This window comes from Astatotilapia calliptera, chromosome 14, assembly GCF_900246225.1.
Source record: "Astatotilapia calliptera chromosome 14, fAstCal1.2, whole genome shotgun sequence".
Taxonomy (NCBI): Eukaryota; Metazoa; Chordata; class Actinopteri; order Cichliformes; family Cichlidae; genus Astatotilapia; species Astatotilapia calliptera.
The window spans coordinates 33,227,450-33,242,469 of NC_039315.1; the positions used below are offsets into that span (position 1 = coordinate 33,227,450).

Consider the following 15,020-nt stretch of genomic DNA (forward strand, 5'->3'; position numbering starts at 1 on the left):
TTCAAGGAATGAATACAATGTATAGAAGTAGATCAAAAGTGCTAAAACACAACCACTCAGACTTAATAAACAAAAGGAAAATCAGTTCAGTCCAATAATTTTTTATTTGCATAGTGCCAGTTCACAAGAAGATGCTTCAAGGCACTTAATATTGTAAGGTAAAGACCCTACAATATTACAGAAACCCCAACAATCCGAGGACCCCCTATGAGCAAGCACTTGGCGACAGTGGGGAGGAAAAACTGCCTATTAACAGGCAGAGACCTCCGGCAGAACCAGGCTCAGAAAGGGGCAGTCATCTGCCGCGACTGGTTGGGGGTGAGGTAGTGACACAGATGGAACGTGTTCATGTCACTTCCTCACAGCAAACAGATGTTATTATTTAGTGTTGTCTACTATTTTTGGTGTTAAGGGAAATACAGGTCCTCCTGGGTTAGAGAGGTAATTGCCTCAGTGTATTTTTAGCATTGTTTTTAACCATATCTCTTAGTGATTGAGTTTTAATTTTTTAAAAAGTCAGTTTGTGTTTGTTGACCAGTCTAAAAACTGATTATTTCTTTCAATGTATGAATGGGAATTATTGTTTAAAATTGTTCTTTCTGGTGTGGGAACAGGGCAGCAGGGTTCTTACTGGTGTGATGACCCGGCTGATGGGGTCTGTTACTTAATTATGGGGGTGTGTTGGTTAATCTGGAGGGTCTACTGCTTACATTCTGCAATGCCAACGTTTTGCCTACGAGAGGAGGGAGGAAATAAACCTTTTTTTCTGTCTTTTGAGGAATGCTTGAGATGAATCTGGTTGAGCGCCCAACCTCAGACTGCTGATATGATTTCGCCATAGAGTTTGGCTTGGCCTTGGTGGAAATCTGAGGTAGCGGGGCGTGCTTTGCGCTGACCTCAAGTGTCAGTTGTTTATTTTCTTCTACAAGGCTGCTGTTCTTAGCCTCATATACAGAAAGGATTCGCTGTGTTGTTACTAACTGCTTTTTGAGGTCGCGATTTTCCCACTCACATCTGTGGAGTTTCTGTATGGCATCTTTGTTTTGAAGTGCAGCCTCCTGATTCAGCGTTGGCCGCAGTTCTTTAATTTCTTTGTCCTTTTCTGTGACCAGTTGTTTATATTTGCATAACAGGCGGTCCCGGCGGCGCTGTTCAAATACTAATGCGTGACTGGACATGTGCATTTTTCTTTTAGCGTTAAGTCTGTTTGTTCGCCGCTGCGAGAAGATTTTTTCCTGTGTTTTTGCAGCGTATTTGTGCAGCTCAATGGCAACCTTTAAGGAATTCTCCTCACGCAGGTCCTTTACCTGCTTCGTCAGACGGTCAATTTCCTGTTTTTGTCCTTCAATCGTTTGTCTTTGAGTTGAACTCATTTGAATTTCAGTTTCCAGCTCTTTTATGTTTTGTTGCTGCTGAAACACAATTTCTTTGTAGTGTGTGAGCTCTTTGTCCACCTTTTCTTTGTCTGCCAAATTCTGGACCAGCCTTTTCTTAACTACCTTGCGCTCCTTGTTGACACAGGCAAGTTGTTTGGCCTGTGCCGTCTGCGCTTCTGCCTGCTTTTGTTTGATGAGCTCCAGTTGATTTTTCACAGCAAAATACCTGGTCTGAGACTTGGATAGCTCTGCTTGAATCATTTCTCGTTCACTATTCTTTTGTTCTGTGTCTTTTGTCAGTGACTCTATGGTGTCCTTAAATTGACTGATCACGGTCTTAGCCTCAGATAACTCCTTATTAAGTGTTTCATTCCAAAACTTGTCGTGCGTCATCTGTATTTTTAGTCTGTGTTCTGTTTCTTTCAGAGCATTTCTCAGACTGACAATCTCATGATCTTTGTGACATCACAGAAAAACGTTAATGCTGTTTGTCTTATGGTAAGTGTCCTTTTTGCTCTTCTGTTCTTAATTAGTGTGAATGCTGTAAAAGCATTCAAACACCGTTAGATTGCTCTTCTTTTAGACATGACTGCTTGTATTTTTCTCATTTTTAACATTTATATTTTTTAATTTATTCAACTTTATTCAACAAAAATTTCCCATGTATTTCAATGGGGAGACCCTTCAAATTCTCCTTCAACTCACTCCTCTTTCAACTCTAACTACTTCCACATACATTGACGTAGAGCCACCATTCAAACTTTCAAACGCAGACAAGACATTCAACTATTCAACTTGTATTTATCTTTTCAATATCTATTGTACTTTTTCTTCAGTTCCAGTTTAAGTTTCATCCTTTTTTTCAGCCGTTTATAATGGGTGTGTATGGGACGGAATGTTGGCGCTAGAGTGAGACAGCTCAACTGCTAGAGTGAGAGGAGGGTGGGAATTAATCTTAAAATCTTTTCTTAAAACTGCTGCTGTGTCTGCAGCGTTTGCTCTACAGGTATGATTTTACCCTCAAAACGTAGCCATCACTGTCCTCTTTCATCCAATGTGTTTATTATTGTAATAGGTGTTATGGTTCTGTCATAAATGTCACCAATGCACAGCTTCCTCCCTCCAACTCTTCCATAGACTCTAATGTTAAAATGGCTCAGAAGGTTCGTTTGAAAATCAGAAGAGCAGGCTGTCTTTACACTGTCACCACGTCCATATAATAAACTCCACAGGCATGAAAACTGAGAATTCAGTAGACTAGACATTGCTGCCACTCACGGTGAAAGAATTTTGTCAATACGACTTGTACTTTTCATTTCAATTTGATTTGTTTCAGGCTGACGTTTCTGTTCATTTTAAGCAGCAGAAGTGAGGTGCATGTCTGTGTCGTGTGTATGGAGCCATTGGATGCAGTCACTATAGCAACCAGGCTCACACCTGCCTGCTTAGCCCTCTCTCACTCTGCCAAGATTCATCATAAACACTTCTCTTTCAACTGCTGCTGTGTCCACAGTGTTTGCTCTACAGCCATCATTTTCCCCTCAAAACGTCGCCATCGTTGTTCTCTTTCCAACACAGTGTCTTTGAAAGCTCAGAGATGTAAACTTTGTGGATCCAAGTGGAGGGATCACAATTTAGTCATTCAGTGATTCAAAGAATATGAACTTTTAATATTCATTCAGATGTTTTCTGACTCTAAATTTTCTTTTCTCATTTCTTAGTTTTTTTAAATTTACATTTAAAACATTTTCAGCTATTTTCCAACTTCTTTTGTGCAAATGTCAGCTTTTAGCAGTTCAGCACTTTTGCTTTCAGGCGAAAATTTCTGTATTTTTCATCTAATTCGAAGTTTTTAACTTAAATTCAGCAATTAATTCATTTCACTGCATAGATTCAGGTATCACACATACACACACACATACATACACACACACACACACACATACACACACACACACACACATACACACACAGGCAAGGTACTCTTTGTGTGTATGTAGACGTCATATGTTAATGAACCGATGCATATTCATGTAACCTCAATAAAAGAACAGTGTTACGGGAGAACGAAGAGAGCAACTGGGGTCAAGCGAAGGAACGGCGCCTGTCCGGTTCTCTCCCGTGCACGAGAAACATGAAGAACTTTGCCTACTTGTGTCTTGCTTTGCTGTGTAATTATATTGTCTTCAACGTTCCAGCGAATAGGTTCAAGCTACAAACCTATCACTCTGCTCTCTGCTAAGGTTTTAGAATCACAGTGGAAAGTTTAGAATTATTACTTCGTTTCAAGGAATGAATACAATGTATAGAAGTAGATCAAAAGTGCTAAAACACAACCACTCAGACTTAATAAACAAAAGGAAAATCAGTTCAGTCCAATAATTTTTTATTTGCATAGTGCCAGTTCACAAGAAGATGCTTCAAGGCACTTAATATTGTAAGGTAAAGACCCTACAATATTACAGAAACCCCAACAATCCGAGGACCCCCTATGAGCAAGCACTTGGCGACAGTGGGGAGGAAAAACTGCCTATTAACAGGCAGAGACCTCCGGCAGAACCAGGCTCAGAAAGGGGCAGTCATCTGCCGCGACTGGTTGGGGGTGAGGTAGTGACACAGATGGAACGTGTTCATGTCACTTCCTCACAGCAAACAGATGTTATTATTTAGTGTTGTCTACTATTTTTGGTGTTAAGGGAAATACAGGTCCTCCTGGGTTAGAGAGGTAATTGCCTCAGTGTATTTTTAGCATTGTTTTTAACCATATCTCTTAGTGATTGAGTTTTAATTTTTTAAAAAGTCAGTTTGTGTTTGTTGACCAGTCTAAAAACTGATTATTTCTTTCAATGTATGAATGGGAATTATTGTTTAAAATTGTTCTTTCTGGTGTGGGAACAGGGCAGCAGGGTTCTTACTGGTGTGATGACCCGGCTGATGGGGTCTGTTACTTAATTATGGGGGTGTGTTGGTTAATCTGGAGGGTCTACTGCTTACATTCTGCAATGCCAACGTTTTGCCTACGAGAGGAGGGAGGAAATAAACCTTTTTTTCTGTCTTTTGAGGAATGCTTGAGATGAATCTGGTTGAGCGCCCAACCTCAGACTGCTGATATGATTTCGCCATAGAGTTTGGCTTGGCCTTGGTGGAAATCTGAGGTAGCGGGGCGTGCTTTGCGCTGACCTCAAGTGTCAGTTGTTTATTTTCTTCTACAAGGCTGCTGTTCTTAGCCTCATATACAGAAAGGATTCGCTGTGTTGTTACTAACTGCTTTTTGAGGTCGCGATTTTCCCACTCACATCTGTGGAGTTTCTGTATGGCATCTTTGTTTTGAAGTGCAGCCTCCTGATTCAGCGTTGGCCGCAGTTCTTTAATTTCTTTGTCCTTTTCTGTGACCAGTTGTTTATATTTGCATAACAGGCGGTCCCGGCGGCGCTGTTCAAATACTAATGCGTGACTGGACATGTGCATTTTTCTTTTAGCGTTAAGTCTGTTTGTTCGCCGCTGCGAGAAGATTTTTTCCTGTGTTTTTGCAGCGTATTTGTGCAGCTCAATGGCAACCTTTAAGGAATTCTCCTCACGCAGGTCCTTTACCTGCTTCGTCAGACGGTCAATTTCCTGTTTTTGTCCTTCAATCGTTTGTCTTTGAGTTGAACTCATTTGAATTTCAGTTTCCAGCTCTTTTATGTTTTGTTGCTGCTGAAACACAATTTCTTTGTAGTGTGTGAGCTCTTTGTCCACCTTTTCTTTGTCTGCCAAATTCTGGACCAGCCTTTTCTTAACTACCTTGCGCTCCTTGTTGACACAGGCAAGTTGTTTGGCCTGTGCCGTCTGCGCTTCTGCCTGCTTTTGTTTGATGAGCTCCAGTTGATTTTTCACAGCAAAATACCTGGTCTGAGACTTGGATAGCTCTGCTTGAATCATTTCTCGTTCACTATTCTTTTGTTCTGTGTCTTTTGTCAGTGACTCTATGGTGTCCTTAAATTGACTGATCACGGTCTTAGCCTCAGATAACTCCTTATTAAGTGTTTCATTCCAAAACTTGTCGTGCGTCATCTGTATTTTTAGTCTGTGTTCTGTTTCTTTCAGAGCATTTCTCAGACTGACAATCTCATGATCTTGGGATGTCATTTTCTTGAAGGATTCCCGCCTCTCACTTTCAAGTTTGGCTATTTGTTCATTTTTCATCTGCAGGACTTTGTGTTGCGTGTTAGAAAGCTGCTTTGAGGCTTCCTTTGTCTGACTTTCTATTTCCTCTCGTTTTCCTTTTAACTCTTTTACTAGTTTGTTATTGTCCAAGTCCTTTCCCAAAAGCAAATCTGACAGTTCATTATTTTTCATTATCAATGCGCTTTTCTCCATAATGACCCTGTCCTTTTGCTCTTCAAAATCCTCTGCTTTTTTTTGCCATGTTTTAATTTCAGCTTTTAATTTCTCTTCTAGTGCCTCCACTGTTTTAAGTCTGTCTCTACATTGAAACAGCGTGCTAGCCTCTACAAGATATTGTGATGTCCTTTTTTCAAAGTTGACCCTCTCTTCTTTGAGCTGGTCCTGGACTCTAAGCTCATTTTTTATCTGTTTTTCTTTTTCCTTCAGTTCTTTTACTTTTAGGTTTTTTTCAGTGGTCACTTGCTTTAATTCTTGCTTCAAGGCCTCATTTTCTTTGCTCAGTCTATTGACTTTGCCTTGAAGACGAGACAGAAATTCCACATCTTTTTCTTTCTGCTCCCGTCTCTTTTTTTCAGTGGCATGTTTCCTTTCCAAGTCTTTGCATTTCTTTTGAAGGTCCAGGATTTTTTTCTCATATTTCTCTGATCCTGCAGCCTTCATCTCACATTGAGCCATACGTTTTCTTAGTTGGTCTACTTGTGAGAGATGGGCGCGGGCTTCCTGTTTAAGGCTCGAAATATCATCCACACGTTCTCTACACACCTTAACAAATTTTGATATTGTCTTCTGCTGTTCCTTGTTTAAAGCCATGAGGTGTTTTTCTCTTCTCCTTAATTTTTCAATTTTTTTATGCTGTAATTCTAGTGTGGCAGCTATTTTTAAATGAATGTATTTAATTTGTATTTATATTGTTTGCGCAAAGTTATCAAGTGCAACCAGTTATCTACTCAACTAGGTAATGTGCGTTCCAAATGGAAACTCAAACTTACAGTTTCTGTCTACATGGGGTGTATTTATAGGTTTTCTTGAAACCTGACTCCGCCCCCTACAGCTATCTTCAAAGGCAATTCTGTGATGTCACAAATGGCTTTGTGACATCACAGAAAAACGTTAATGCTGTTTGTCTTATGGTAAGTGTCCTTTTTGCTCTTCTGTTCTTAATTAGTGTGAATGCTGTAAAAGCATTCAAACACCGTTAGATTGCTCTTCTTTTAGACATGACTGCTTGTATTTTTCTCATTTTTAACATTTATATTTTTTAATTTATTCAACTTTATTCAACAAAAATTTCCCATGTATTTCAATGGGGAGACCCTTCAAATTCTCCTTCAACTCACTCCTCTTTCAACTCTAACTACTTCCACATACATTGACGTAGAGCCACCATTCAAACTTTCAAACGCAGACAAGACATTCAACTATTCAACTTGTATTTATCTTTTCAATATCTATTGTACTTTTTCTTCAGTTCCAGTTTAAGTTTCATCCTTTTTTTCAGCCGTTTATAATGGGTGTGTATGGGACGGAATGTTGGCGCTAGAGTGAGACAGCTCAACTGCTAGAGTGAGAGGAGGGTGGGAATTAATCTTAAAATCTTTTCTTAAAACTGCTGCTGTGTCTGCAGCGTTTGCTCTACAGGTATGATTTTACCCTCAAAACGTAGCCATCACTGTCCTCTTTCATCCAATGTGTTTATTATTGTAATAGGTGTTATGGTTCTGTCATAAATGTCACCAATGCACAGCTTCCTCCCTCCAACTCTTCCATAGACTCTAATGTTAAAATGGCTCAGAAGGTTCGTTTGAAAATCAGAAGAGCAGGCTGTCTTTACACTGTCACCACGTCCATATAATAAACTCCACAGGCATGAAAACTGAGAATTCAGTAGACTAGACATTGCTGCCACTCACGGTGAAAGAATTTTGTCAATACGACTTGTACTTTTCATTTCAATTTGATTTGTTTCAGGCTGACGTTTCTGTTCATTTTAAGCAGCAGAAGTGAGGCAGAAGTCTGTGTCGTGTGTATGGAGCCATTGGATGCAGTCACTATAGCAACCAGGCTCACACCTGCCTGCTTAGCCCTCTCTCACTCTGCCAAGATTCATCATAAACACTTCTCTTTCAACTGCTGCTGTGTCCACAGTGTTTGCTCTACAGCCATCATTTTCCCCTCAAAACGTCGCCATCGTTGTTCTCTTTCCAACACAGTGTCTTTGAAAGCTCAGAGATGTAAACTTTGTGGATCCAAGTGGAGGGATCACAATTTAGTCATTCAGTGATTCAAAGAATATGAACTTTTAATATTCATTCAGATGTTTTCTGACTCTAAATTTTCTTTTCTCATTTCTTAGTTTTTTTAAATTTACATTTAAAACATTTTCAGCTATTTTCCAACTTCTTTTGTGCAAATGTCAGCTTTTAGCAGTTCAGCACTTTTGCTTTCAGGCGAAAATTTCTGTATTTTTCATCTAATTCGAAGTTTTTAACTTAAATTCAGCAATTAATTCATTTCACTGCATAGATTCAGGTATCACACATACACACACACATACATACACACACACACACACACACACACACACACACACACACACACACACACACACACACACAGGCAAGGTACTCTTTGTGTGTATGTAGACGTCATATGTTAATGAACCGATGCATATTCATGTAACCTCAATAAAAGAACAGTGTTACGGGAGAACGAAGAGAGCAACTGGGGTCAAGCGAAGGAACGGCGCCTGTCCGGTTCTCTCCCGTGCACGAGAAACATGAAGAACTTTGCCTACTTGTGTCTTGCTTTGCTGTGTAATTATATTGTCTTCAACGTTCCAGCGAATAGGTTCAAGCTACAAACCTATCACTCTGCTCTCTGCTAAGGTTTTAGAATCACAGTGGAAAGTTTAGAATTATTACTTCGTTTCAAGGAATGAATACAATGTATAGAAGTAGATCAAAAGTGCTAAAACACAACCACTCAGACTTAATAAACAAAAGGAAAATCAGTTCAGTCCAATAATTTTTTATTTGCATAGTGCCAGTTCACAAGAAGATGCTTCAAGGCACTTAATATTGTAAGGTAAAGACCCTACAATATTACAGAAACCCCAACAATCCGAGGACCCCCTATGAGCAAGCACTTGGCGACAGTGGGGAGGAAAAACTGCCTATTAACAGGCAGAGACCTCCGGCAGAACCAGGCTCAGAAAGGGGCAGTCATCTGCCGCGACTGGTTGGGGGTGAGGTAGTGACACAGATGGAACGTGTTCATGTCACTTCCTCACAGCAAACAGATGTTATTATTTAGTGTTGTCTACTATTTTTGGTGTTAAGGGAAATACAGGTCCTCCTGGGTTAGAGAGGTAATTGCCTCAGTGTATTTTTAGCATTGTTTTTAACCATATCTCTTAGTGATTGAGTTTTAATTTTTTAAAAAGTCAGTTTGTGTTTGTTGACCAGTCTAAAAACTGATTATTTCTTTCAATGTATGAATGGGAATTATTGTTTAAAATTGTTCTTTCTGGTGTGGGAACAGGGCAGCAGGGTTCTTACTGGTGTGATGACCCGGCTGATGGGGTCTGTTACTTAATTATGGGGGTGTGTTGGTTAATCTGGAGGGTCTACTGCTTACATTCTGCAATGCCAACGTTTTGCCTACGAGAGGAGGGAGGAAATAAACCTTTTTTTCTGTCTTTTGAGGAATGCTTGAGATGAATCTGGTTGAGCGCCCAACCTCAGACTGCTGATATGATTTCGCCATAGAGTTTGGCTTGGCCTTGGTGGAAATCTGAGGTAGCGGGGCGTGCTTTGCGCTGACCTCAAGTGTCAGTTGTTTATTTTCTTCTACAAGGCTGCTGTTCTTAGCCTCATATACAGAAAGGATTCGCTGTGTTGTTACTAACTGCTTTTTTGAGGTCGCGATTTTCCCACTCACATCTGTGGAGTTTCTGTATGGCATCTCTATTTCCTCTCGTTTTCCTTTTAACTCTTTTACTAGTTTGTTATTGTCCAAGTCCTTTCCCAAAAAGCAAATCTGACAGTTTCATTATTTTTCATTATCAATGCGCTTTTCTCCCATAATGACCCTGTCCTTTTGCTCTTCAAAATCCTCTGCTTTTTTTGCCATGTTTTAATTTCAGCTTTTAATTTCTCTTCTAGTGCCTCCCACTGTTTTAAGTCTGTCTCTACATTGAAACAGCGTGCTAGCCTCTACAAGATATTGTGATGTCCTTTTTTCAAAGTTGACCCTCTCTTCTTTGAGCTGGTCCTGGACTCTAAGCTCATTTTTTATCTGTTTTCTTTTTCCTTCAGTTCTTTTACTTTTAGGTTTTTTCAGTGGTCACTTGCTTTAATTCTTGCTTCAAGGCCTCATTTTCTTTGCTCAGTCTATTGACTTTGCCTTGAAGACGAGACAGAAATTCCACACATCTTTTTCTTTCTGCTCCCCGTCTCTTTTTTTTCAGTGGCATGTTTCCTTTCCAAGTCTTTGCATTTCTTTTGAAGGTCCAGGATTTTTTTCTCATATTTCTCTGATCCTGCAGCCTTCATCTCACATTGAGCCTACGTTTTCTTAGTTGGTCTACTTGTGAGAGATGGGCGCGGGCTTCCTGTTTAAGGCTCGAAATATCATCCACACGTTCTCTACACACCTTAACAAATTTTGATATTGTCTTCTGCTGTTCCTTGTTTAAAGCCATGAGGTGTTTTTCTCTTCTCCTTAATTTTTCAATTTTTTTATGCTGTAATTCTAGTGTGGCAGCTATTTTAAATGAATGTATTTAATTTGTATTTATATTGTTTGCGCAAAGTTATCAAGTGCAACCAGTTATCTACTCAACTAGGTAATGTGCGTTCCAAATGGAAACCAAACTTACAGTTTCTGTCTACATGGGGTGTATTTATAGGTTTTCTTGAAACCTGACTCCGCCCCCTACAGCTATCTTCAAAGGCAATTCTGTGATGTCACAAATGGCTTTGTGACATCACAGAAAAACGTTAATGCTGTTTGTCTTATGGTAAGTGTCCTTTTTGCTCTTCTGTTCTTAATTAGTGTGAATGCTGAAAAGCATTCAAACACCGTTAGATTGCTCTTCTTTTAGACATGACTGCTTGTATTTTTCTCATTTTAACATTTATATTTTTTAATTTATTCAACTTTATTCAACAAAAATTTCCCATGTATTTCAATGGGGAGACCCTTCAAATTCTCCTTCAACTCACTCCTCTTTCAACTCTAACTACTTCCACATACATTGACGTAGAGCCACCATTCAAACTTTCAAACGCAGACAAGACATTCAACTATTCAACTTGTATTTATCTTTCAATATCTATTGTACTTTTTCTTCAGTTCCAGTTTAAGTTTCATCCTTTTTTTCAGCCGTTTATAATGGGTGTGTATGGGACGGAATGTTTGCGCTAGAGTGAGACAGCTCAACTGCTAGAGTGAGAGGAGGTGGGAATTAGGCATCTTTGTTTGAAGTGCAGCCTCCTGATTCAGCGTTGGCCGCAGTTCTTTAATTTCTTTGTCCTTTTCTGTGCTGTGACCAGTTGTTTATATTTGCATAACAGGCGGTCCCGGCGGCGCTGTTCAAATACTAATGCGTGACTGGACATGTGCATTTTTCTTTTAGCGTTAAGTCTGTTTGTTCGCCGCTGCGAGAAGATTTTTTCCTGTGTTTTTGCAGCGTATTTGTGCAGCTCAATGGCAACCTTTAAGGAATTCTCCTCACGCAGGTCCTTTACCTGCTTCGTCAGACGGTCAATTTCCTGTTTTTGTCCTTCAATCGTTTGTCTTTGAGTTGAACTCATTTGAATTTCAGTTTCCAGCTCTTTTATGTTTTGTTGCTGCTGAAACACAATTTCTTTGTAGTGTGTGAGCTCTTTGTCCACCTTTTCTTTGTCTGCCAAATTCTGGACCAGCCTTTTCTTAACTACCTTGCGCTCCTTGTTGACACAGGCAAGTTGTTTGGCCTGTGCCGTCTGCGCTTCTGCCTGCTTTTGTTTGATGAGCTCCAGTTGATTTTTCACAGCAAAATACCTGGTCTGAGACTTGGATAGCTCTGCTTGAATCATTTCTCGTTCACTATTCTTTTGTTCTGTGTCTTTTGTCAGTGACTCTATGGTGTCCTTAAATTGACTGATCACGGTCTTAGCCTCAGATAACTCCTTATTAAGTGTTTCATTCCAAAACTTGTCGTGCGTCATCTGTATTTTTAGTCTGTGTTCTGTTTCTTTCAGAGCATTTCTCAGACTGACAATCTCATGATCTTGGGATGTCATTTTCTTGAAGGATTCCCGCCTCTCACTTTCAAGTTTGGCTATTTGTTCATTTTTCATCTGCAGGACTTTGTGTTGCGTGTTAGAAAGCTGCTTTGAGGCTTCCTTTGTCTGACTTTCTATTTCCTCTCGTTTTCCTTTTAACTCTTTTACTAGTTTGTTATTGTCCAAGTCCTTTCCCAAAAGCAAATCTGACAGTTCATTATTTTTCATTATCAATGCGCTTTTCTCCATAATGACCCTGTCCTTTTGCTCTTCAAAATCCTCTGCTTTTTTTTGCCATGTTTTAATTTCAGCTTTTAATTTCTCTTCTAGTGCCTCCACTGTTTTAAGTCTGTCTCTACATTGAAACAGCGTGCTAGCCTCTACAAGATATTGTGATGTCCTTTTTTCAAAGTTGACCCTCTCTTCTTTGAGCTGGTCCTGGACTCTAAGCTCATTTTTTATCTGTTTTTCTTTTTCCTTCAGTTCTTTTACTTTTAGGTTTTTTTCAGTGGTCACTTGCTTTAATTCTTGCTTCAAGGCCTCATTTTCTTTGCTCAGTCTATTGACTTTGCCTTGAAGACGAGACAGAAATTCCACATCTTTTTCTTTCTGCTCCCGTCTCTTTTTTTCAGTGGCATGTTTCCTTTCCAAGTCTTTGCATTTCTTTTGAAGGTCCAGGATTTTTTTCTCATATTTCTCTGATCCTGCAGCCTTCATCTCACATTGAGCCATACGTTTTCTTAGTTGGTCTACTTGTGAGAGATGGGCGCGGGCTTCCTGTTTAAGGCTCGAAATATCATCCACACGTTCTCTACACACCTTAACAAATTTTGATATTGTCTTCTGCTGTTCCTTGTTTAAAGCCATGAGGTGTTTTTCTCTTCTCCTTAATTTTTCAATTTTTTTATGCTGTAATTCTAGTGTGGCAGCTATTTTTAAATGAATGTATTTAATTTGTATTTATATTGTTTGCGCAAAGTTATCAAGTGCAACCAGTTATCTACTCAACTAGGTAATGTGCGTTCCAAATGGAAACTCAAACTTACAGTTTCTGTCTACATGGGGTGTATTTATAGGTTTTCTTGAAACCTGACTCCGCCCCCTACAGCTATCTTCAAAGGCAATTCTGTGATGTCACAAATGGCTTTGTGACATCACAGAAAAACGTTAATGCTGTTTGTCTTATGGTAAGTGTCCTTTTTGCTCTTCTGTTCTTAATTAGTGTGAATGCTGTAAAAGCATTCAAACACCGTTAGATTGCTCTTCTTTTAGACATGACTGCTTGTATTTTTCTCATTTTTAACATTTATATTTTTTAATTTATTCAACTTTATTCAACAAAAATTTCCCATGTATTTCAATGGGGAGACCCTTCAAATTCTCCTTCAACTCACTCCTCTTTCAACTCTAACTACTTCCACATACATTGACGTAGAGCCACCATTCAAACTTTCAAACGCAGACAAGACATTCAACTATTCAACTTGTATTTATCTTTTCAATATCTATTGTACTTTTTCTTCAGTTCCAGTTTAAGTTTCATCCTTTTTTTCAGCCGTTTATAATGGGTGTGTATGGGACGGAATGTTGGCGCTAGAGTGAGACAGCTCAACTGCTAGAGTGAGAGGAGGGTGGGAATTAATCTTAAAATCTTTTCTTAAAACTGCTGCTGTGTCTGCAGCGTTTGCTCTACAGGTATGATTTTACCCTCAAAACGTAGCCATCACTGTCCTCTTTCATCCAATGTGTTTATTATTGTAATAGGTGTTATGGTTCTGTCATAAATGTCACCAATGCACAGCTTCCTCCCTCCAACTCTTCCATAGACTCTAATGTTAAAATGGCTCAGAAGGTTCGTTTGAAAATCAGAAGAGCAGGCTGTCTTTACACTGTCACCACGTCCATATAATAAACTCCACAGGCATGAAAACTGAGAATTCAGTAGACTAGACATTGCTGCCACTCACGGTGAAAGAATTTTGTCAATACGACTTGTACTTTTCATTTCAATTTGATTTGTTTCAGGCTGACGTTTCTGTTCATTTTAAGCAGCAGAAGTGAGGCAGAAGTCTGTGTCGTGTGTATGGAGCCATTGGATGCAGTCACTATAGCAACCAGGCTCACACCTGCCTGCTTAGCCCTCTCTCACTCTGCCAAGATTCATCATAAACACTTCTCTTTCAACTGCTGCTGTGTCCACAGTGTTTGCTCTACAGCCATCATTTTCCCCTCAAAACGTCGCCATCGTTGTTCTCTTTCCAACACAGTGTCTTTGAAAGCTCAGAGATGTAAACTTTGTGGATCCAAGTGGAGGGATCACAATTTAGTCATTCAGTGATTCAAAGAATATGAACTTTTAATATTCATTCAGATGTTTTCTGACTCTAAATTTTCTTTTCTCATTTCTTAGTTTTTTTAAATTTACATTTAAAACATTTTCAGCTATTTTCCAACTTCTTTTGTGCAAATGTCAGCTTTTAGCAGTTCAGCACTTTTGCTTTCAGGCGAAAATTTCTGTATTTTTCATCTAATTCGAAGTTTTTAACTTAAATTCAGCAATTAATTCATTTCACTGCATAGATTCAGGTATCAGCATTCACACTGCACTTTCTTCAGAAAATGCACTTTCTAGTTTTATTTTCATTTATTCATTTAGCATGTTTCAGACAGGGGCGTTTTTAGCCCCTTTTGTTTTTAGCCGATATTGAATCAAAGCCATGTTTTTTTTACTTTTTTTGTCAATATTTGCTTTTTTGTGTGACACACTACTAAAAATATAAAACCCATACAGTACTTGGTTGAGACATAATATTTTACATCTCAACATCCCCCCCCCCCCCCCCCCAAAAAAAAAAACCAAAAAAAAAAAAACATGGTCTTTTCCAGCTCGCCTCTACTCTGGCTTTAGCACCCTTTCTGCCAGAGCGATGGTGCTGAGACGCAGGGGAGCGCAGGCTTAAAACAGGGCATGTTAGCTGCATTTAACCTTCAGTTACTCTCTATATAGTTAGGTAGGAGTCCGACCATGTTTCGTTTTAGCTGTAAAACATTACACCCAGGTAACCTGCTGTGTTGAAAACGTGTTTTCCGACTATGTTTGCTACCCTACAATCTTTCCTACTCAGTAGTAAAATCAGCGACATTTGACCGTCCTGTTTCTCCATTGAAATTTATACAGCCTATTTAACGTCTGAAACTTTAAATTGTC

The 15,020-nt window shown here is 39.3% G+C and overlaps 1 protein-coding gene across 1 annotated transcript; it reads right to left on the reverse strand.

Annotated features, from left to right (window-relative positions):
• Positions 1 to 273: 273 nt before the first annotated feature.
• Positions 274 to 13,130, reverse strand: LOC113036944 (putative leucine-rich repeat-containing protein DDB_G0290503). Its single transcript, XM_026193569.1, has 2 exons — positions 11,818 to 13,130; positions 274 to 1,831 (listed from the first exon to the last, which is right to left on the reverse strand). Exons 1-2 carry the CDS (start codon positions 12,677 to 12,679, stop codon positions 669 to 671), a joined length of 2,025 nt encoding a protein of 674 aa, XP_026049354.1. The 5' UTR covers positions 12,680 to 13,130; the 3' UTR covers positions 274 to 668.
• Between the last annotated feature and the right edge of the window lie 1,890 nt (positions 13,131 to 15,020).